We start from the raw sequence: 23353 nt of genomic DNA, 5'->3' as shown, positions 1-23353 counted from the left end.
AATGTATTTAGCCTTCTTTCTAGCTTTTTGAACATATGGAATACAGTTATAATAACTGTTTTAAAGTCTAACATCTGTGTCAGTTCTGGGTCAATTTCAATTGGTTGCTTTTTCTCTTCATTATGGGTTGTATTTTCTTGCTTCTTTGCATGTCTAGTAATTTTTCATTGGATGCTGGACATTGTGAATTTTATCTTATTGGCTGCTGTATATTTTTGTATTCCTGTAAGTATTCTTAAGCTTTGTTCTGGGACACAGTTAAGTTACTTGAAAATAGTTTGATTCTTTCAGGTCTTGCTTTTAAGAATTGTTAGTTGACATCATAGCAATGTTTAGTCCAGGGGACATTTTTCCTCACTACTGAGGCAAGACCCTTCTGAGTACTCCACTGAGTGCCCCATGAATCATGAGATTTTCTAGTCTGGCCAGTGGGAACAGACACTATTCCTGCCCCTGTGTGAGCACCAGGGATTGTTCCCTCTAATCTTTTTTGGGTGGCTCTTTCCCTAGCATTGGGCAGTTTCCTCACATGCATGTGTTTGATGAGGATTTTGTTGAGTACTAGAAGGGAACCCTCTGAAGCTCTCCAGAATTCTCCCTGTGCAGCTTTCTTCTCTCTGGTACTCTGCCCTGTAAACTCCAGCCAACTTAGTCTCCCTGGACTCTCAGCTTGTGTTCTTAATTAGGGACTCCATCAGGCTCCACCTGATTTCCCCTTCATGTACCATTTTACTCCCTTAATTTTGTTGGAGCAAATTTTCCCATAGCTTCCTAAGAAAGACTAGATAGGAAGCAAATTTTTGAGAACTTTTTGTTTAAAAAAATACTTAAAATTTTCACATTTGATGGGTTGAAATGAATTTGTTATAATCTTGAAAGCATGGATCTATTGTCTCCTAACTTCCAGTGTTGTGTTGAGAGATTCACTGCTATTTGATTCCTGATCTTTTGAATATGACCTATGTTTTAAAATCTGAAGCTTTTAAGGTCTTATCTTTATCTAGTTTTTCTGAAATTTCACCAAGATATGCCTTGCTGTGGGTCTTTTATCATTCATTTTTGTTGGGCACTAAGTGGGTCTTTCCAATCTGAACTCTACTGACTTTTAGTTCTGGGAAAATTTCTTGTATTATTTCCTAATATTTTCCTCTCCTTTATTTTCTCTCTTCTCTCTTTTTGGGACACTGATTAGTCAGATGTTGGACATTCTAGATTTTTCCTCTAATTTTGAAATCTTTTGTTACCCATATTTTCCATGACTTTATCTTCTTGTTCTATAATCTAAAATTTTTCCTTGATTTTTCATCCAATCCTTCTATTACGATTTTAATTTCAGCATTCATATTTTTATTTATAAGAGCTCTTTCTTGATCTTTGTTTCTTTTTTAGCATTCTGTCCTTGCTTTGTGGATATAAACTATTTGTTTATCTTTCTGAGGCTATTAATGATCATTTAAAAAGTTTTCTTCTAAACTGCATTGTCTTGGTTTCCTCCAAGTTCCTTTTCCTCGTTAGTTTGTTTTAGTTTCTGTGTCTTCCTAAATGTCTGGTAAGCTTTTGGTTGCCTGTTTGAATTTAAGCACTAAAGGGTGACTGGAAGATCTGAGGGAATGGGAATAGTTTGTTGCTTGGTGAACCTTGCTATAGGATTATAAAGTAGAATGCCAGATTTTTATTGAGTAGAACCCAAGTGTCAGTTCTGTAGGTGTTTTCTCTTGGGTCGTTTACCCCTGGATGGAATCCACCAATCTCCTGCTTCTGTGGGGGGATGAAGGGTATAAGCCTGGCTGCCACCATTCTGGGAACCAAGCAGGAAAAGGGAGTTAAAGGTTTTATGACTGCAGAAAGTAAACCTCATATCTCCCACCAGGATGAGGGAGGGGTAGTCTCTGGTGAGTGGATCTTGGGGTCTAGCTTTTCCTCATGCGAATTTTCAGCTGTCTGTAACACTAAATCAGCTTGATGTTGCTGGCTTCCTGATCCAGCTTTCTCTGGTCTCTTATTGGTTACTGCCCATCTATCCCTTTTTAGCCTCCAAAAATTTTTGACAATCTCTCCCTCACTGGCATCTCTTTTTCCATTCCCTTTGTCTTTGTGGGTTTATGACTTTTTATTCTTTGACTGTGATTTCAGTGGGATTTCATGAGAGCAGAGATAAAATATATATTTAAACCACTGTATTTAATCATCCCCACTCACTCTTCAACTCTCTGAAATGTCTTCTGCCACTACTATACTACTGAAAGTGTTCTTTCCAAGGTCCAAATGAATACCTTGTTGCTAAATATAATAGATATTCCTTTGTTTTATCTTACTGCTTCATCTTACCTGATCTCTCAGTAGGATTTGTCCCTACTGACCATTTTTACTTGAAATTTTTCTACCATTAGCTTCCATGAACACTCCTTGTTTTCTTCCTACCTTTCTGGTTTCTTTTGCCTTTGTGAGCAACTCTTCCTTGACCTATTCCTTTAATGCTATTGTTCTTTGTGATTCTGTCTTAGGTTATTCTCTTCTCTTACTACACAGTTTCCCTGTTGCAAACTTATAGCTCAATTACCACCTAGATGTTGATGATTCCCAACTCTCTATCTAAATCTTCTTTTCATAGGCTCAGGTATAGCCTGTGGGGTAGGTGGAATAGATGGCTATCTATGTGGTATGGCTTGAGAATCATCTACCCAACTTAAATGTCTTTCTCACTGGTCTCTCACAGGGTCTAAAATTCTTCCCCACCATTATTTATTGTAGCATATTAGCTGGGAGAGTTATTTCTTCCCCCTTACAAATGACACTTACTATATTGCCCCAATAGAGATCAAAGACTTGAGAGATACCTAATGTTGTGTTTTGCTTAAACATAGCAACACAGACATACAGACACACACTTACATATACCCCATTGTCATTTTTTTTTTTAAAGATTTTATTTTTTTTTTTCCTTTTTCTCCCCAAAGCCCCCCTGGTACATAGTTGTGTATTCTTCGTTGTGGGTTCTTCTAGTTGTGGTATGTGGGACGCTGCCTCAGCGTGGTCTGATGTGCAGTGCCATGTCTGCGCCCAGGATTCGAACCAACGAAAACACTGGGCTGCCTGCAGCGGAGCGCGCGAACTTAACCACTCGGCCACGGGGCCAGCCCCTACCCCAATGTCATTTTTAACTCATCCTTAACCTTCCAGCCACTGTTAACATTTAGGAGTATAGTATCCCAATATTTATATATATATGTATATATTTCACAAACATAAGGTCATGCTGTATATCTTATATTTTAACCTGTGTTTGAAATTTAACGATATATCACACACTTTCCTTGTCATTGAATATTATTGTATAACCTAGTTTCCAGTGGCCTCTTAGTATTTTAATCTCTTGACATATAACACATTACTTAGCTCAGTCTCCATTGGTACACAATTAGGTTACATACAGTGTGTTGAGTGCTCTTGTAGTTGTGTCTTTGTATACGTCTTAGTTATTCTCTTAGTAAAAAATTTATGAAGTAGAACTGTAGTGTCAAATAATATTTACATTTTAAACTATTTTGATATTTAATGCTAAATTTGGTCTCCGAAATTTGTGTCAATTTTAGTCCTAATAAAAATACGTAGGCATTATTTAATATAGGCATAAGAAGCTCCTATATTGTCATTATTTATAATCTTAAATGCTGTCTCGTTTTAATTTACATTTCTTTGATTTCTCACATAGTTGAGCTTTTTAATATATTTGTTTGCTTTTTGTTTCCATGTTTTGTGAATTAACTTTCTATTTTGCCTACACTCCTGTCACCACTTTACTTTTTGCTCATTCCTAGACACCTTAAAATCCGATCTGCCTCCAATTTTCACCTCTCTCAGTCCATCCAATGCAGCCAGAGTTCTCTCCTTAAAATATAAATTTGAGCATATCACTCCTCTGCCTAAAATGTTTCAGTGGCTCCCATTGCTCTTAGGATAAAGTGCACAGTTTGTAACATGGCCCACAAGGCCCTGCGTGACTTTGCCTAATTCTTCAGCCTTTAGGTAAGAGAGAACACACACACATCCACAAAGTCTTTGCTTAGCTAACTCGTACTCATCTTGTAGGTCATTGCTTAAAATGAAGTTCGTCTGGGGAGATTTCCCTTAGTACCCAAGTCCCTGCCAGGTGACTCTTGGATATACTGCACTCCCTTTGTAGCAGCACTTCTATTGCCTATTTAATGTTTTTCTCTTCCACGATCTGTGAGCTCTGTGGGGGCAAGGACCACAACTAACTTTCCTGTGTATCTCCAGTGCCTACTACCACAGTGCCTGGTACATTAGTTGTGCTCAGTAAGTATTGGACAGATGGGTGGGTGGGTAGATGGATGGAAGGAAGGAAGGAAGAAGGTTGAGGAGGCCAGGGGAAATTTCATGAGCCAATTTTCTGCCCTACCTCTTGCCCTAAAGAGGTTGTTGTCTTCTCACTCATGAAATTCTGAAAGATTGGCTATTCAGTGTGAGACCTTAAGATTGCACTGAGTTAGTCTTTCATTTGTTTATCCTGGCCTGCAGTTTATTCTTGAAAGATCTCTATTTTCAGAAACAGCCAGGAGCTATTGTTGGTAGATGTGTAGCAGGGACTAGTACTCATCTCCTTACAACTAATTCACCAAAGAAGTTTTCCCTCTGGTCTTCCTACATTCAATGCCTCTTCCCTCCACTCTAACCTGCATATTGTTGCCAAGTTAATGTTTCTTTTTATTCTGTCATTTGCATGCTCAAGGACTTCACAGGCTCTGATTCAGAAGGTTAGGCACAGGGCTTAAATATGTATGCTTTGGTCAAAGCTCCCCAAGATAATTCCAATGTGTAACTATGGTTAAGAATTGCCAAAGTATATTAAAATATACCTTAATATTTTTTAAAAAGGCACTATCTAAATGGTTAAGGGTATAGAGTTTAGAATTCAGTGAACATAGGTTCAGTTATATTTCTTCTGTTTTCTGACCCTTACTAGTTGTGTGACCTTCGGCAAATTGCTTAACCTTTATATGTGTCAACTTTCTTATTTACAAAATAGAAACAACATTTACTACACAGGTTATGGTCAGGAGTAAATTAGATAACGTATATAAAGTGCATGGATGGTGTGTTGTATATACTAAATGCTCAATAAATGTTAGCAGTGTGTTGTTGTAGTTAGTCATTCAGTTATTGATTCAACAATTATTTATTCATATTCACTATGTGTCCAACACTGTGTTAGCGTCCATGGAAGACATAAGTGGTACAAAATATGAACCCTGCTCTCGAGATCCCTAGAATTAGTTGAGGAGATAAAACTAGCATAGCATTATACAATTAAAGAATAATAAAATTAAATGTAAATATTATAAAAGATCAAATAAAGTGTAACATTTAGGGGAAGGTTTTAACTTAGCCCCAGCATGCTGGCTTGTTGATTAGTATAAAATAGAGGGGGAGGAAAAAATCTCTCAAACTGCTCTTACCAAGCCTTCAAAGGTCTAGTTTTGATGCTGCTGGCCAGATGGAAAATGATGCAGAGGGGAAAAAATCCTGTATTTTCTTCTCAAAATTAAGACAGGATGGGGGAGTGTGTTTGAGGGGTGAACATATGTGAATAAATATGGTATAACACTTAATTGGTTCCTGATGAATAAAATTTAAATGGTTTCCATTGGAAAAGCACAAATATGATATTTTTCACTCAATGAATCAAGCCCTACAACTCATTTATTTTCACCTTGTTAAACCAGAAATCAAACACTGGATAAAGGTTGCAAACTTATTTTGATGTATATTGATGTACTTTTCTCTCTTCCAGGGTCGCTATGGCAACTGCATCTTCTCAAGTTCTGATTCCAGACATCAATTTTAATGATGCCTTTGAAAATTTTGCTTTAGATTTTTCCAGAGAAAAGAAACTGCTCGAGGGGCTAGATTATTTAACAGGTGTGAAAATATTGTGCTTTCCTTACCATTTTAATCCTTTTTTTGGTGTGCTTTTACTTTAAAATAATCTGAAAGGACAATATTTATAACGAAAATGCTTTTATAACCTTTAAAATGATACACATATCTTTTTACATATATTTTAGTTCATGTTTCAAAAGAAAGATTATTTGTCAAATATTTCTGGGGGTAGAATGGGTATACCATCCATACTAAGGTATAAAACAAGAAGTTGCTGATGGATTGCTCCTTACAAGCCTATCAGCAATATATTGTCGCTTGTTATGGTAGTAGAACACAGGTGGCAATTATGGAATATTAGAGAATGTCCCACATGGGTACAGGTATGACTCAAATGGTTTTAGGGAAACTCAGGAATTATCAGATTAGGAAGAAAAATGTCAGAAATATCTGGCTTGCAGACAGTTTTAAAAAATGAGGGATGCAGCCAGCCTGTTAAAAATGCTGGCTACCTTCAGGGTTTTTGAATGATTATTGCATAAGAAAAATATACACACACAATAACTGTTTGTAATTATTCTTAATATATTAAATAGCTGTCATTTATTAAATGCTGTCTACTTTATGCCAGACACTATATACTAATTTTATGTCATGAATCCTCACAACAAATCTATGTGGTAATTATCACCCCCATTTTACTGATGAGGGAACTCATATTAATTTTCACTTGGCTATACTGCCAAAAATATATAATAAAATATTGTGAAGTAAAAAGAAATAGGTTGAAGTTCATGTAATAAGAAAACCATATGACCACTTTGCTGTTGTATCTACATATGTTTGTACTGGTAGAGAAGACAACTGGGCAATTATTTCAATAACTTAGGCTTTTATCTTTGCCTAAAATATCTTTATCATTGAAGCAAAAGTGGTTTGGGGGAGCTTGAGGTCTCAGCACTTGGCTTTAGGTGGTATAGTATATGCAATCTATAGCTTCTTTTATTAAGAAAACCTCCTCTTCATGGGATGTTGGCTTGGGCAACAAGAGTAACAATTGTAAAATTCCAGAACAGAAGGTGTGCTTTCCTTACCTCTTTTCCACCTTTCCTTACAGCCCCAAACCCACCATCTATCCGAGAGGAACTCTGTACTGCCTCCCATGACACCATTACGGTCCACTGGATCTCAGATGATGAGTTCAGCATCAGCTCCTATGAGCTTCAGTACACCATATTCACTGGCCAGGCTAACTTCATCAGTAAGTCATGGTGTAGTTGGGGCCTGTGGCCAGAGATAAGGAAATGTAAGGAAGCAGTAAGCTGCTCAAGATTGGCCGGGGCGCCACGAGGCAAGTGTTTGTAAGACATGTCAGGTTGTTTAGTATAGTGTTTCGTAGACAGTGTAAGCTTTTAGGGCATTGCAAAAACCTTACTGATGGGTCACAAACAAGTTGTGTATTTCTTTGCTGGGCAGTCCCTGGGGATGCTCCCATTTGTTTATGTAATCTTTAGCCTTTCCTCAGTTAATTCATGTCACTCCACTCTCCCAAGTCAGAACACAGCTCAGAAATCATTCCTGGGTAGCTAAGCCACCATCATTGCTGATTCTATGTGTGTGAACATCTCTCTCCTTGACTCTTCTTCCACTTCATTATCATGGTAAAATACACTATGTTCAAAGACTACTACTTCCTTTATTGTACCTATTTGTATCAGTGAATATAGTGACAAGCCTCCTGCCTCTGTCACTCTTCCTTTTACCCATTTTCCCTTTCCTCCAAGACTTACACCGAATATAAAAATATGTGGGTGGGCCATAAAATGAAAGGTATTCCAAAAACAGTCATTTAGCTTACATGTTATGGTTTCACCTTCTGACGAATTGTAGTAAGATAAGGCAGAGTAGGAGCTTAACTAATCAATTGCCAGACAATAGGGGTCGAACTGCAAGTTCCCCTTAATGTGCTGGAGAAAAATGGCAACGAAGGCAGAATGAAAGCTGGATCAAGACTAGAACTGATTCCCACCCTGAGGTTGCATCTGCATAGCTGCAAATTAGTATTTTCTTTTACCTTTGTGTTTGTGCTTCTGTGTCTGACTTCATAGGCCCACATGAAAGGAGTTTTTCCAATGAAACCCTCCTGATAGGCTTCCTTTCCCTGCTTTGAGATAATCCTGGGCCACATGGTGGGGTGGAGAGGTGAGAGGGCATTTGGGGTCAAACTCTAAAAACACTTGCCTCGTGCAGCTCCCACCTAAGCCACTTGGCCTGGGTAGCTGTGTTCCTGGGTGTTTCTTCAGGTTGTGAAGTCACAAACGTTAAGTCCTCCCCCCACATGACTTGTCTGTACTTGTCTCTCCTGCTCTGGAAAGTCTTAGAGCCAGCAATTGTACTGCTCTTTCCTGATACGGGGAGAGCAGTGGTCTCCTGGGAGTTGAGAATAAGTCCAAGAAGTGACAAAGATCTAAAGGCTGTCACCTCTATTTTCAAGGATATATAGTCCTTTGTAAAGAAAGGCTTAAAGGATAATTCTTAATATCAATAGGAGCATAGCATCTTAGAATTAGAAAAGACCTTAAAAGTCATCCTGTTTAATCTTCTTCTCTTCTACCAGACACTCAGTAGATGATCATCCTGTCTCTGCTTGATTATTTCTAGTGATGAGTAGCTCACTTTTAACAAAACAACCCATTCAATTGTTGTGCAGTTATAAATAATTGTCACTGCTTCCTTATAAAAGGCCTAACTCTTCCTCCTAGTAAATAATAATGACAATAATGATTTACATGTGTATTATGCTTTGCCATTTACAAATGCTCCAGCATGCATTATTTCATTTAGCTCTCGTGAGTCCTTACTTAGCCTTATGAAATAGATAATATTAATTCTATTTTATAGGTTAAGAAACTGAGGCTCAAGTTAAATGAGTTGCCCAAGGTCACAGAGCTACAAACTATTGGAATCAAAATTTGAACCCAAGCATGTCAGACATCAATCTTAATGCTCCGTGAATTAAAGCACAGATACCACAGAATTGAAGTGAACCACAGAGTGCTCCTTGAATTAAAGCACAGTTAGTCCTAGTCCTGTCCTTTTGTGCCTCACTAACAAACCTAATCCATCTTTCACATGTCACTTCTTCATTGTCCCAGTGCAGAAGACAGCTGGGTTATTTCTCTTGTACATTAGCTGGTGCCCCCCTGCCCCATACCTGTTTTCCAGCAGCCACATTGGCTACTGAGTGTTGACTGAGCATACAGTCAGCTGAAATCCCAAGGTATTCTAAATCCTGTTCCTATACAATTGAGTGTCTAAACTAAAAACAACACTTTGAATTTGTCCCCATTACATTTTATCTGGTTAGCTTTGATTCCTCAGTCCAGCTGCCAAAATCTTTTTGAATCCAATTTCTGCCTTCCAATGCATTTACTTTCTTCCCAATCTGCTTTTTATGTCTTCCTCCGATCATTGATAGAAAAGTGGAATGGGACAGGGACAAGAGCAGAGCCCTGAAACAAAATTTGGATGATAATGGGCAGATAAGATGAAATGATTTTACTAGGAAAAAATATTTAAATTTTACTAGGAATAAATATTTGCTAGGGATAAACAAATTATTTAGAAATATTAATTAATTAATTAATTAGAGGCCTGCCAATCTGGCCTGCCACTATTGACTGAACCTCAGTTCTGAGAGCTGCTTTCCCTTGAAGTTTTTCCACATTTTCTCTTTTTTTAAACCACTTTATTGAGGTCCAGTTAACATACAAAAAGTCCATCAGCAGATAAATGGGTAAAGAAAATGTGGTATATACATACAATGGAATATCTTTGAGCTTTAAGAAAGAAGAAAATTCTGCTATTTGCAACACCATGGATGAACCTGGAGGGCATTATGCTAAGTGAGATAAGCCAGACACAGAAGGACAAATACTAAATGATGTCACTTATATGAGGAATCATAAAATAGTCAAACTCCACATTTTCTTTAACCAGAAATTTCTTCCCTGTTGGTTAGAATTTTGTCTGGAGAAGTAGTTCCCCTTATTTTTTTTCAACTGTCTTCCTTCATTTTTAACTTTCTCCCCATCTCATCTATGATTTGAAATGGTCCAAGCCAATAATATTTCAGATGATGCTGTTAGCTGAATGAGAATTTCAACAGATATTTGGATGATTGTCTTCTCCATTACTGTATATCTTACCTCTGTTTCAATTTTGTGTTTTGCATTATGAAAGCACTGGCTATAACCTCTGTCTGGCGGGGCAGTCTGTAACATACTGCCACAAAGATATAACTTCTGCTTCCCCTCCTTTTCATTCTCCTGCAAATGCTCTCTCCACCACACCTTTCCACTCAGGTTCATGGATTTCCATATTGTGGTCTTTCCCTTTTGAACGATATGTACTTCTATTACCATAATTCAGTCATAAATGTCATTTCACCGAGTCTCAATGATACCCAGAGGATCATATGTTTACCTTTTTTAAATTTAGAAATGATTTCAAAATTACAGAAAAGTTTCAAGACTAGCACAAAGAACACCCATATACTTTTTCCCCAGATTCACCTCTTGTTAATATTTTGCCCCATTTCCTGTATCATTTGCTAGCATTCTCCATCTCTATTTTTGGGAACCATTTGAGAGTAAGTTGCATACATCATGGCCTTTCACGCCTAAATTCTTCAGTGTATGTTTCCTAAGAATAAGGAAATTCTCTTACATAACTGCAGTATGGTTATCAGATTCCAGAGATTTAATGTTGATGCAATACTTTTTATCTAATCCACCATTCATATTCCCATCTTCACAGTTGACCTACTAATATCCTTTATAATGTATAAAGGACCCAATATTGTCCTTTACAGACTAAGATCAGGTATTGCATTTGTCATATCTCTGGCCTTCTTTAATCTGGAACATTTCCTCAGCCTTTCTTTGTCTTTGATGACATTCACATTTTTAAAAGTGCCCTTTTATTTCTTTTTCATACTGTGCTTTATTTGGGGTTTGTCTCCTCATGATTATATTCAAATTATGCATTCATGACTGGAATACTACGTAAGAGGTGTTGTGTCCTTAGGACATCACATCTGAAGGTACACATGTCCACTTCCCCTTCATTGATGATGCTAATTTTGATCACCTGGTCAAAGATGTGGCCTGATTTCTCCACTGTGTAGTTACTGTTTTTCCTTTTGCAACTAATAAGCAATCTGTGTGGTGATACTTTAAGACGATGAAAATCTCCTGTTTCCTCACCAAACCCATCCCACCCTCACTCTTGTTTTAGCATCAGTCCATGACTCTTGTCTGATCCAATATTTACTCTAATGATTGCAAAATGATGATTCTTTAATTGTGCCTTCCCTCCCACGTTTACAAGTTGGCACTCGGCATTTTACTGAAAGCAAAAGCCCCACCCTCAAAAAAAACCCACCCTCCATTTGTTTTTTATTTATCTACTTATTATTATGGACCCATGAGTTCTCTTTTTTTCAGTGGTTTATAGTTCTTTACTGCTCTTACTTATTTTGGTGCTTAAATTGCCCAGATTTAGCCAGTGGGAGACTTTTAACCTGACTCCTGAGTCTTTATATTCATTCTCCCATCATTTTCTTGAGCACTTCCTTACTTTCCAGCATAATAAAAGGTTCTAGGCTCATTTTGACCATATCCTGCCCCAGCATTGAAATCAGCCATTTCTCCAAGGAACCTGGTTCCTTTTTGTGGGAGAATGGTATTAGAGACCAAGACCTGGGTACTAGAAATACACACATACACTCACGTATTAACATATGTATGCACATACACATACATGTATATATTTTAGAAATCATGAGTTCATACCAATACCTCCCATTCCAGTCCATCCCCACAGCTTCTTTCCTGCCTTCTCCCATTCCATCTTTGTATGTTCTTACTTCCACAATGAGGACCCTGGCTCCCAACAATATCAACACATGTACTCATTTGCTCAATCCCATAATATATCTAAAGTCGTTTCAGAATGGCTTTGCTCATACCACTACACAAACAATCAATAGTTCAGGATTTGTTTGCAGGTCTCCGCCTGCCTCTGTCCCCTTGGTGATGTTGTTTGTCATTTGCAATGCAGTTGGGTTCATTTGTTTCAGTTTCCCTGCAGTTTTAGTCCCCAGTCTTCCCATTCATATTGATTTCACTTTAATTTTTTGAATTTGTAAAACAACAACATGTTTCCAAGAGGGAGAACTATACAAAAAAACTTATACTCAGAGAAGTGTCCTTCTCTCTCATATTCTTTTAATCCTGTTCCCCCACCCCTATCACTTGTAAGTAGCCAATTTATTATTTTCTGGATTTTTCTTCCTGTTGTCATTGTTTTGTAAATCCAAGAAAATATAGGTATGTTTTCTTATTTGTCTTTTTTGCAAAAAAGGTAGCATACTATATATGCTCTTTCACAATTTTATTTTTTCAGTTAATAATATACCCTGGAAATCCCTCCATATAAGTTCATAGAGATCTTCCTCATTCTTTTTTACAGCTGCAAGGTACTTCGTTGTAAAGTTTGTTGTGTTTTTTGTTTTGTATGGTTGGAAGTATATCTGGAAGATCATATATTTTGTATTTGTATTGAAATTCCATGTACAGTTTATGATTCATACTGTGCATAGGTACATAGACAGCCAAGCACTCAAACATTGTTCCGGGCCCTTAATTCTTCTTGTATTTCCATAGGAATCACTGAGCATCTCCACAAATTATTCGTCTTTCTATAGCAGGTCTATTTGCCCTCCATTATGCTTCTTTTCCTTGTTTTAATTTAGATTTTTTCAACCTCCCCCACCCCCAAATTAATTATAAAACCCTCATGATCAGATCTCTTTCAAAATGCTCATTATTGTTTTCAGTTTTTACCCTTACTAAACCCTTTACTAGAGCTGCATAGAAGTGACTAAATTCACTGCTCATTTTCCTTGCCCTTTCCTTTCCACCCTCTGGTAGAATTGTGGTTAAAAAGCTGTAAACTGACTGAAAAGAAGATAATGGAAGAGACAAGTCTTGATCATTCACAAACCAGAATATCGATCCCTCTTTTACTAAAAGTTAGCCCTATACATGTTTTTAATTATGTACATTTTTCTCTGTTTAAGTCAATGTTTATGGTCTAAAGAGTTTCAAAAGCAGAAACCTAGATCTCTGATCCCTTTCTCTACTTGAGAGGGAAGAAGGTTCCAGACAACAGTGTGTTCCTGGACCACTCAACTTCAAAAGAGTGTTGGAATCAGAACCAGGAAGGGGTAAAAATGGGTAGTGTCAAGTGAGGAGATGATATTTTGCTTTGGTTATCATGTCATCTCCTGGCTTCCTTGTGATACCTTAGAGCCCAGCTGGTTTAGAAGTAAGGGTGAGGATGGGGTGGGAGAGTTGAGTCATAAGCCCTGAGACCTTGCAGAGGCAAAGACACATTGTTGTTCACCCTACGAATTGTGATGTAGTGGAAAGAACACTGGACTAGGCTTAATGAGACCAGGGTTCTACTCTCAGTGCCATCACCAGCTATCTGTGGCCTTGGGCAAGTCACTTTTCTTCTCTCCATCTTAGTTTCCCATTTGTAAAATGAGGGAAATATGGTGTCTAGGTGTCCTTTCGGCTCTGAGATTCCATGTTTCTGTGCTCTGCATAGGACTTCTCCATCCATATGAGGCCAGACTTAGCTCTCAGAAGATTGGACCTTTGGGGTAAAGATCTAGATACTCCATAAAAGAAATGATTCTGTGGTTCTGTATAGTAGCTTTTCCTGTATTATTTGGCAGGAAATTGGAGTAACCTAACTTTCACTAGTGGTTATATTCAGTTACCACAAGTGAGGAGCCTGGCATAAGCCTAGATCCATGGGAGAAAAGAAGTAGAGGACATTCATCTCACTAAGTCTTCCAGGACTCAAAAGAAAACAAAATGAAATTCACTTTTGGGGGCGTTTATGATGAATTTTCAGTGTGCTTCTCATCCTATCTCTATTACCTGCTGGTTAACATCCTTGTCTTTCCCCATGTTACAGGCCTGTATAATTCAGTGGATAGCTGGATGATTGTGCCCAACATTAAACAGAACCATTACACAGTGCACGGACTCCAGAGTGGGACACGCTACATCTTCATTGTTAAAGCCATAAACCAAGCAGGCAGCCGGAACAGTGAACCTACCCGACTGAAAACAAATAGTACGTTATGGGGATTCCAAAAGGAGAGGTCACTTTTCCCCTCCATGCTAGGGAGCAGGAACCCACAGAAGTGCAAGAGAGCAGAAGCACCGGGTAGAGGGGCTTTGCGCTTTGGGCACAGGGTTTGCTCGTGCCCCTGGGAGGTAATGTGGATACAGAGATATGCATAAAATAGATGGTGCCTTGGGAGGACAGTAGTGAAGAGTTCTCCGCACTCCACCCGACCCCATGCTTGGGGGACAGTTGAGTAAAAGAGTACTATTTGTGATAATCTGGTAAAATCCTATTGCAGAGAAGCCATACCTGTTAGGAATGCTTTTGAATGCAAGTGACAGAAAATTCAGCTAACTTAGCTTAACAAATAGTTAGTAGCTTAAAGTATTTTTTTCTCTCACATAGAAAGACATTTGAAGGTAGGTGGTTCCGGGCTGGTGCAGCAGCTCTGTGATGTCGTAAAAGACCCAGGCTCCCTCTCCCTTTGTGTTTTGGATTATTGCCACATGGTCACAACCTGGCTACTGCAACCTCTAGATGTCATATTTCCTTTCAAGACAGGAAAAAGGGGGAAAGGGTTGGAATACATGATGGTTATCCCTTTTATTGGAAACCAGGCACTTTCCCAGAAGCTTCCCCGACTTTGTCTGACTTCTGCTTCCATCTTCTTCCATCTTATTAGCCACTCCTAGCAGCAAGCGAGGCTAGGGGCTTGAGTATTTAACTTTGCTAGCCTCTGTAGTGAAGGTGGGTTAGAGAGAAAAAGTAGGGCATGGGTGTTGTATTCGCCAATGGTGTCTGCCATAGATGCATTTTGTATAATACAGCTCTTGCCATACCCAGCAATTGGCTCCTAGTAACTGGTTTTGTCATATGACTTTTGTGAATGATCCTACACAACAAATATTTTCTCTGATCATTGATAATGCAATAGTCACTCTAACAAAGTTACCTAATTATACATTATTTACATCCCAATTGTAAGAGGGCAAAAATTTCCTGTTGCTGAGTTATTCTCAGGGTCTTCTTTGTTCTGCCACCAAGCAGCAATTATCTCATCAATTCCCTCACTTTGTCTCACTGCAAACACTGCTTCCCCTAAAATCTGCTCAAATCCCAAACCACCCACTGAAATAAAGCAAAGTGCAAAATGTATTTGGGAACATGAGACCCTGAGAGCCCCGTTTTCATTTGATAATATGTGAAAGGGGGACAGCGTTTTCTTATTGTATTGAAAACAGAGGCTTCTGGCCTGTTTTCTTAACATAAGCCAAAGAGCAGCCAACTTGCACTGACCCAAGAATGATCGTCATATGGAGGCTCCTCTGGTAGTGACGGTCCTGGAGGACAAAGATAGAATTCTTAACTACTTCCTCATGCATTTGCTTTTTTCTGCTCTTTTCAGGCCAACCCTTTAAACTGGATCCCAAAATGACTCACAAGAAGTTGAAGATCTCTAATGATGGATTGCAGATGGAGAAGGATGAGAGCTCTCTGAAGAAGAGCCATACCCCAGAGAGGTTTAGTGGCACAGGGTGCTATGGGGCAGCAGGAAATATATTCATTGACAGTGGCTGTCACTACTGGGAGGTAGTCATGGGTTCCTCAACATGGTAAGTGGATCTCACTTTTCTTTTCTCTTCTCTCCCCTGTTGTTAGGTTCCTGGGAGATTCCATTCTGTAGCATAAACATAATACCAGTAAGTCAAGGTTAAAAGGCATGTGGTGAAAACCACTCCTAGAAAACTTTGCCAGCGTCTTTTAATAAAATCATGGAAAACATACTGAGCTAGGAGTTGGAAACTCCTACATCACTCTAATTGCTAACTTTTCAAAGCTCTAGTGGTGTCAACATTATGGATCTAAATGTAAACTGTTTAAGGAAGAAACATGTATTCTATTTCTTATATATCCTGTATAGTGCCTGGCACAACTCATATCATTAATAAATGTTTATTTCTCTTTCCTTTCCACTGTCTCACAGGTATGCAATTGGCATTGCCTACAAATCAGCTCCCAAGAATGAATGGATTGGCAAGAATGCCTCCTCATGGGTCTTCTCTCGATGCAATAGTAACTTCGTAGTAAGACATAACAACAAGGAAATGCTGGTGGATGTGCCCCCACAGTTGAAGCGTCTGGGTGTCCTTCTGGATTATGACAACAACATGTTGTCTTTCTATGACCCAGCTAACTCTCTCCATCTTCATACTTTTGATGTGACCTTCATTCTTCCAGTTTGTCCAACATTCACAATCTGGAACAAATCCCTAATGATCTTGTCTGGCTTGCCTGCCCCAGATTTTATTGATTACCCTGAGCGGCAGGAATGCAACTGCAGGCCTCAAGAATCCCCTTATGTTTCTGGGATGAAAGCTTGCCATTAAGTTTCAACAGAGCATATAATTCACTGGCTCTCCAGTTCAGCAGTTTTTTCCCTCCTAAACCTCAGTTAGTGTCCAATATCCGAGATACAAAAATAAAGTTCATTTGAAGCATCCAAAATAATTAGATATTATAGATTTAATTTTTGTGCATTAAAACTTGTATTTGAGTTAATGTATTGAGTTTCTCAGAACAAATTATCTGAGTAGTCTGTGTTCAAGCCATTGGAGAAGAAATTTAGAGAATTCCTCTCTTGTCATTGGAGAGTTAGAAATTCCCAGCGATTTAGGAGTATGAATAATATTGGGCGGAATTATGGTAATTCTAGGTACACAATGTAGAAAGCTGCTCTGAGCAAAGGGCTAGCCAGCCAGAAAGGGACGGGTTTCAGCCTTTCCAGTACTGGCCAATTTGGCCAAGTAGAATTTTGAAATGTCAAATGATCACATATTATATGTAGCTTTTGATAAAAACCTAAAATCAAGGATTTATTATAAAGAAAACATGTATGTGTACATATAATATATATAAAATGAATATATAATACATATACCTATGTATTATATATTCATTTTATAATTATATATACATAATAAACTTTTTAATTTGCTCATTTGAGCGAGAAATATACTAGAAGGGAAAATAAATTATATCATCCATTTTTGTCTCCTAAAGGGAACATGAAAATCCTGCTACACACACATGTACATGCAATAATGAGACACTTAGTGGGAAGAGCTCTAGGTTGGATTCAGAAAGATTGGGGGACAAGATTGCACAAGAGATGCTATTGCTAAATAGGAAACTGATCCAGGTAGAAGCGTTCTATGTAGCAGTTTCATTGATGCTACCTAATGGAGGAGGTTCGCCTGAATTGTTAAAAATTCCATCAAAGGATATTTCAAGGACATACAGTTACTAGAATTAGGCTAAAAAAAGAGTTGCCTAATGGAGGTTCTTTAGGAACCCACTTTATTTACTTAATCAGTAAGAATGGAGAGTTATAGATGCAACAACTATTTGCATATAAATGTACTTGTATTTTCAGATAAAACACTTCTGAAGTGCTTAAGAATGCCTGAGAACAGTTTGTTTTCTTAAACAGTTAAATAATCATTCCTCTTGTAATCTTGTTTGCACTGTTCATCTGCTCAGCCACCCCTTCATGGCAAATGCAGATGGAAGCTTCATCCCAGTCCTCATCACTGTCAGCGAAGGGACTCAAGCTGTATGGTCTGTTTTTGTCAGTTCCACAGCAGGGAGTGAGGATGTCAGAAACAGAGCTTTCTCCTTTCCAGGAGCTGAGTTTGCTTCAAGGACTCCACTTCTTGGGAGTTGTGAAAATACTATTGTTGTGCAAAGTGGTAGCTGTAACCAGCCCCGACATTGGAGCCTTGAAACAGTGCCCAAACTTCGCCCCTCTTCCTTTCCACCACCTTGGTGGATGTTCTTCATTAATTCATTCAACGAACTGCTAGATGCCAGGTACCACACTGCTGCTGACATATTGATAGAACACAGTCCCTGCTGTCACATGGCTTACTATTCTGTAGGAGAGACAAAGTATTTATATAAATCCCCCAAATAACAGTTTTGCATTGTTTGTTTGCCTAACGTGGAAAGCAGGACTGATGCAGATAGAGATGGCAGGCTCAAACTTACATATCTAGTGGCAAAGTCAGCCTTTTGGTTTTAAAAACCATATGTACTTACTGCTAATCACGAAATGAGCAACCTCAGTAAGATTCAGCAGTGCTGGGAAATAGTGGCTGTAATGGAAAGCTCATAGCCTTTGGACTGAAATAATCCTAGTTCCTCTGCCATTTAGTAGCAGTAGGACCTAGGGCAAGTACTTCACTTCTCTGAGCCTGTTTCCTCTTCTGTAAAATAATACCTACCTCATGAGGCTGTTGCAAAGATTTGAAAAGGTAGCACATGTAAACTGCCTAGCACAGCACCTGGCATTTAGTTAAGTGTGCAAGAAATACTCGTCTCCTCCCCCAGCCCTAGCCCCAATACAGTGTAGCGGTGCTTTAAAACGTACGCCTTTCATTTCTGTTACTCTGGTCTTTCCTCTAGAGCCTATCCCCAGATTCTTAAAACAAATGATTTTTCCCCTTCATAAAACCTTTCACTGGCTCCAATAGCATTCAGTAGAATGTCCCAATTGCTTAGGGATTGGCTTTTCAGGTCCCCATTTGCTGTCATAGGCTTATCTTTTGCCACTTTCTCTCACAGTGGTAATTCTAGCCAAGCTTAACTGTTTACACAAGTTGTTCTCTGGGCCTGGAACAGAAACATTATTAGTAATTTTGATGCCCAGAGTAAACAGTAAGAATTACTCTTAAATATGATAGTGTGAAAATGCTCTAAGTGCAGAACACTCCACCCCCGCTCCAATCCACTTCCTTTACCTTGTTTGGATTCCCCATGCCATTCACTCTTTGTGTGCTTTAGATTTTAGTGCTCTGGGACAAAGCAATATCCCCACCCTACTTTTGACTCAAGACTGGACTACCTTTCCCCAGCCCTGCCCCTCTCAACTAGATTAACTCCAGACCCCTAGAGGTCCCAGGGCACCCTGAGCATCCCCACCTCTCAGCAATAATCACACTGTATAGCAGTGTTTTTCAAAGTGTGGTCCTTGGACCACCTGTTAGGCTCACCTTTGGTGTTTGTTAAAACAGTTGATTCCTAGAACCCCCTACCTCTGATCTACTTAATTAGAGTATCTGGGCACACAGGTGGAACTTTACATTTTTAACAAGCTCCCCAGGTAAATCTGATGCACACAAAAGTTTATACTAATCATCTTCCCTACCAGACTCTGAATACCTTGAGGGCAGGGACTGTGTCTTTTGTGTTTGTTGTATTTTTAACACCTGGCATAGTGTGTGGAACAGAGTAGTTGCCTGGCTAATGTTTATTGAATGAATCAATGAATGATTGAATGATCAAAATTTCCCTGTTGTACTCTGATATCCATACTGGTGTTTGTTGTTTCCTGGGCAGAAAAGCTTGTTTACTTCTCCATTTGGGCTGTATTGATATTATTTTGCCACTGTCCCAGGACTCATACATATAAATGAGCATTGTCGTCCTCAAAAGCTCTTTGGAAGTTAACGTGGGGAATTGTCTGGAGCATGTAGCATCATTCTTTTCAATAACTTTTCAATCTTTTTGAACTTCTTTGAAGGTGGCTTTAAGTTTTGATTATAGCCAAAAGCCACTCAGAGCTAAGCCTACTGAATAAAGTAGGAAATTAAACTGGGTTTGGGGTAAGGAATGAAGTTTCTGAGCCAAATAATGAAAAGTGCTTTTCAGGAAACAGTATGGTGGCAAAGTACTCAGTGGGGGTGTGGTGAGTCCCAGATACTTCAGTAAACTTACGACTTTCATAGAATACTGGCAATGCCAGAGACCTTAAGAGAAGTCATTGACTACCTCTAGCTAAACCCAGCTGGACAAAGGGAATAGGCCCTGTATTTCATATCTTCGAGGAAGGTGACTCCATAAATTTTCCTTGTTGTTGCTTTACTCAATCTATTCTCCTACAATTCTTTCTGCTAGCAAATTATTCTTTCTGTCTGAAATTTATGCTCCTTACTACTTTTTATATTGTCTTATTGAAGAAAGCACAAAAATAAGCAAAAATAAAGTAAAACTTGTTTTGAGAATATGAAAGAAATTTTAATGTCACATTGGAGTTCTGGCTACTTGTAAGTAAGAGTAACTGCATCTGTATGTGTTTTTATCATGTAATTCCATTGTGTAACTTTGGATGCAGTGAAATTCAGATTGCAGAAAAATCACTTATATGTTCTTTTCAGCTAAAATACACTAGGTGAATTTTCTCAGCTTCCATGGTTTACATATTTATATATGACTACCTGGATGGAGCAATCCATAGATGGACTTTTTGATAAGCTCAAATATTTGATACCCTATCCTCTACAGAATGGAGAATGTGAGGCTGACAGATAAGAACCACTCTCACACTTACTTCAATTTTTGAAGCCATTTGCAGCCTTGGAAAGCCATTGGGCTGTATTTGGCTATGTATTACAGGTTGGCCAGGTTGACTGTCATCAGGTTAGGTAAAACTGCCTTTTATGGTCTGGTCTGCCAGCTTCAGACATAGGCTGTGTTGTTGTCATTGGCTAGAATATTTATCAGACTGTTGGACTATTTTTTATCAAATATTTTACCCCCAGCTTGTTTGTACTAGGAGCTCTGGACCAATAGTGTCTCTCCTAGTTACAGAAATCTGAGTATCTGTGGATTACACAGCCTCACCCCTCTAAAATATCCAGCCCATCCAAAATGCTATATTATGAATTAAATAAATATATATGTATTCATGAATTCTTGATTGTCTCTCACTGGAGTTTAAACTGGGTGAAGATTAAAAGGAAGAAGGTCGTCAGTTACTGGAATTGTCGAAATGACTTGGGGGAAATTAATTATCATATAATAGGTAGAGATTTGGGCAGAGAGGATACAGGACATCTAGAAGTCGAGATCCACTCATGAAGACTTTGGTTTCAGGAGCAGAATACAGTCAAGAAGACTAAAGAAATGAAGGTATAAGGCCCAAGGAAACATGGCACATTCAGTTTCAGGGATTGGGGCAGAAGGTGGGAATTAGGGAAGAAAAAAGAAAATCCCAGTGCTGGAACCTATTGGTTAAGCTCAGGACCCGGCCAGAAGTAAGCTGACTTGCTGTTAAACACCTGGATTGTAGGAGGAGCCTGGGAAGGTTAGGAGATCCCTCAGAGCTGGGCTTGGGCCTACTTGAATCAGAGTTGTCGTTGCACCTGGACTAAAGGAGGCATGAAACGTGAAGCAGGCCAGTCAAGGGTGGTGGCTAGAGAAGTGACTTGAAACAGGTTGTCAGACCAAGGCCCTATAGGAACTATAGCCCAAGTCAAGAGGATTAAAATATAAAAGAGAAGAATTTGGACTGTCAGGGGTTAGTGGTCTAATTGGAGATCAGCCTGGGCAAAAGCCACGTATGGGGCCATTACCCCAGCCAAGATTTTATATGCGTTTTTGGAATATGACGTTTGGAAAGGCTTGCTCCATTTAAGTTGCCAGGCTAGAGCAGACCTGGGGTTCCTTATGTTCCCATACCTAGGAATAGGGTTGGTCCTGGAGTCTCAGTGAAGCTGAGCCTGTAGGTGGAGGTGAAGTGGTCTCTTATAAAGGTTAGGAGTAACAGAGGCCAAGTAGATTGCTACATGGATATTGGAAATGTATATAGCATGATAGCTAATGAGAATGACTCTTCTCCACTATGAATTTCCAGGGGTGGAGAATCAAGGTGGTCTTCCTATAACTGTTGGGCACAATATACAAATTATAATTGTGACTGATCTGGCCTGGTCATTCAAGAGGCATTTATGGATTACTCATCATGTTACCAGTATTCCTCTCAGTTCTGTGGGGGCATATTAAGATTATAACACTTATAATCTAGTGGGGTACCCAGTTCAATAATTCTTCCCAAATAGTTTTCAATCTATAAACTCGAGTTACTTGTGGTAGCTGAAAAAAGAAGCCTTTACTGGAGACACAAAGGTGAGAATGGAAGCACTTACCAGACTTGTACATAGGAGATGCTTAGTAAATACTGGTTGAATAGAAATATAACCTGATAAGCAGAATGTCAAGTGGGCCACCTCATACTTTGTGATGTTTTATCTTAGGTGAATTCCACACCACCACTCTATAATCACCCTCAGGCACATATCCCTGGTCCAGGTTTCTCATGGCTGCCTCTTGGTAACAGGCTATTGTTCTTTAAGGCAGGTGTCCTTCAAAGGGAACAATTAGATGAATTAATAAATTAGCCATCAATAATGTGCTAAGGGAGAAGTGTGGGTGAAATTCAAATCCCTACCTACTTCTCTACCTCTTCCTTCCTTCTTAGAAAACAAGAAGATGTTAATGAGGACCTTCTAGAGGCAGTGCTTTTGTTGTCTAGCCTGGAGGGTGACAAGGTGGGGAGGGCAAGCTTCAGACTTTCAGGTTTGGAAGGGTCAGCCAGCAATGTGCTGGCAGGCTTGTAGGGGACATATTTTGAGCCAAGAGGAGTCTTTCAAATAACAGAATATAGATGCCAACTCTACTCTCTGTCGGGCTAGCCTTGTCCACAGAATGCAAAGAGGATCTCTTACTCCTCCAGCCAGATTGGAAGTCTCAGAAAATGGAATTCGGGCTGAGTTTCTCTTTGATATACAGTGATGGGAAAAAGCCATTATGGTCTACATATCCTTTTGTCCACCTCAACTTTCTCAGCAATAAGGGAGGGTGCTGTGATATACCAGAGATGTGACATTCACAGCAAGCAGCTGTCAGGCACACAAGGCATGGCTTAGTCCAAGGCCTGACTGATTCAGCAGGTAAAGATACAACGAATCACTTTTAGATTCAAACAGTTTATTATTTACACAGTGAAAGAAAAAGCAGTAAAAGGTTCCTGCTCCTAGTGGTCCTCTTCCCAAACACCAAAAGCAATGACACTGAAACAAAACAGGCCAGAGGACTGCAATGATAGTTTTGGGATATCCCATTGCTAGGAAGCCAATTCTAGACTGCAGCTAAGTGGCTTTATAGTCTGTAGCTCTATTCTGAGGGGGATGAGTCAGGAAGACTCTTATCTTATCAGATCCCAGCGGTAGGAGGTGATGAAAAACTGTCTCTTGACAGCCTCCCAGGTGAGAGGGGAGAAAAGGAGGCAAGTGGGAGATGGCCTTGGAGCAGCTTCTTGCAGGCTTCCCATCCTCTTGTGTTTTGGGAGGATCACGGGCATTTTGCCAAAACTCAGATTAGCTGGGTTCAAGCCTTTGCCTGCAGG

The 23353-nt window shown here is 39.2% G+C and overlaps 1 protein-coding gene across 6 annotated transcripts in view; it reads left to right on the top strand.

Moving 5' to 3' along the window:
- The window catches only part of MID2 (midline 2), a 79273-nt gene extending 61868 nt beyond the window's left edge, over nucleotides 1-17405 (top strand). For 4 of the 6 annotated variants that reach the window (XM_046673299.1, XM_046673297.1, XM_046673298.1 and 1 more), the window contains 5 exons: nucleotides 5813-5940; nucleotides 7019-7252; nucleotides 13954-14115; nucleotides 15515-15722; nucleotides 16094-17405. In XM_046673299.1, coding sequence (XP_046529255.1) covers nucleotides 5813-5940; nucleotides 7019-7252; nucleotides 13954-14115; nucleotides 15515-15722; nucleotides 16094-16496 — 1135 coding nt within the window. In that variant the 3' untranslated portion in view covers nucleotides 16497-17405. The remainder of the gene's footprint in view (nucleotides 1-5812; nucleotides 5941-7018; nucleotides 7253-13953; nucleotides 14116-15514; nucleotides 15723-16093) is intronic. The other 2 variants (XM_046673300.1, XM_046673295.1) reach the window with 1 other exon arrangement.
- The last annotated feature ends 5948 nt before the right edge of the window (nucleotides 17406-23353 follow it).

The sequence above is a fragment of the Equus quagga genome, chromosome 10 (assembly GCF_021613505.1).
Source record: "Equus quagga isolate Etosha38 chromosome 10, UCLA_HA_Equagga_1.0, whole genome shotgun sequence".
In the NCBI taxonomy this organism is placed as follows: Eukaryota; Metazoa; Chordata; class Mammalia; order Perissodactyla; family Equidae; genus Equus; species Equus quagga.
This window is presented reverse-complemented; position numbering and strand designations above follow the sequence as displayed.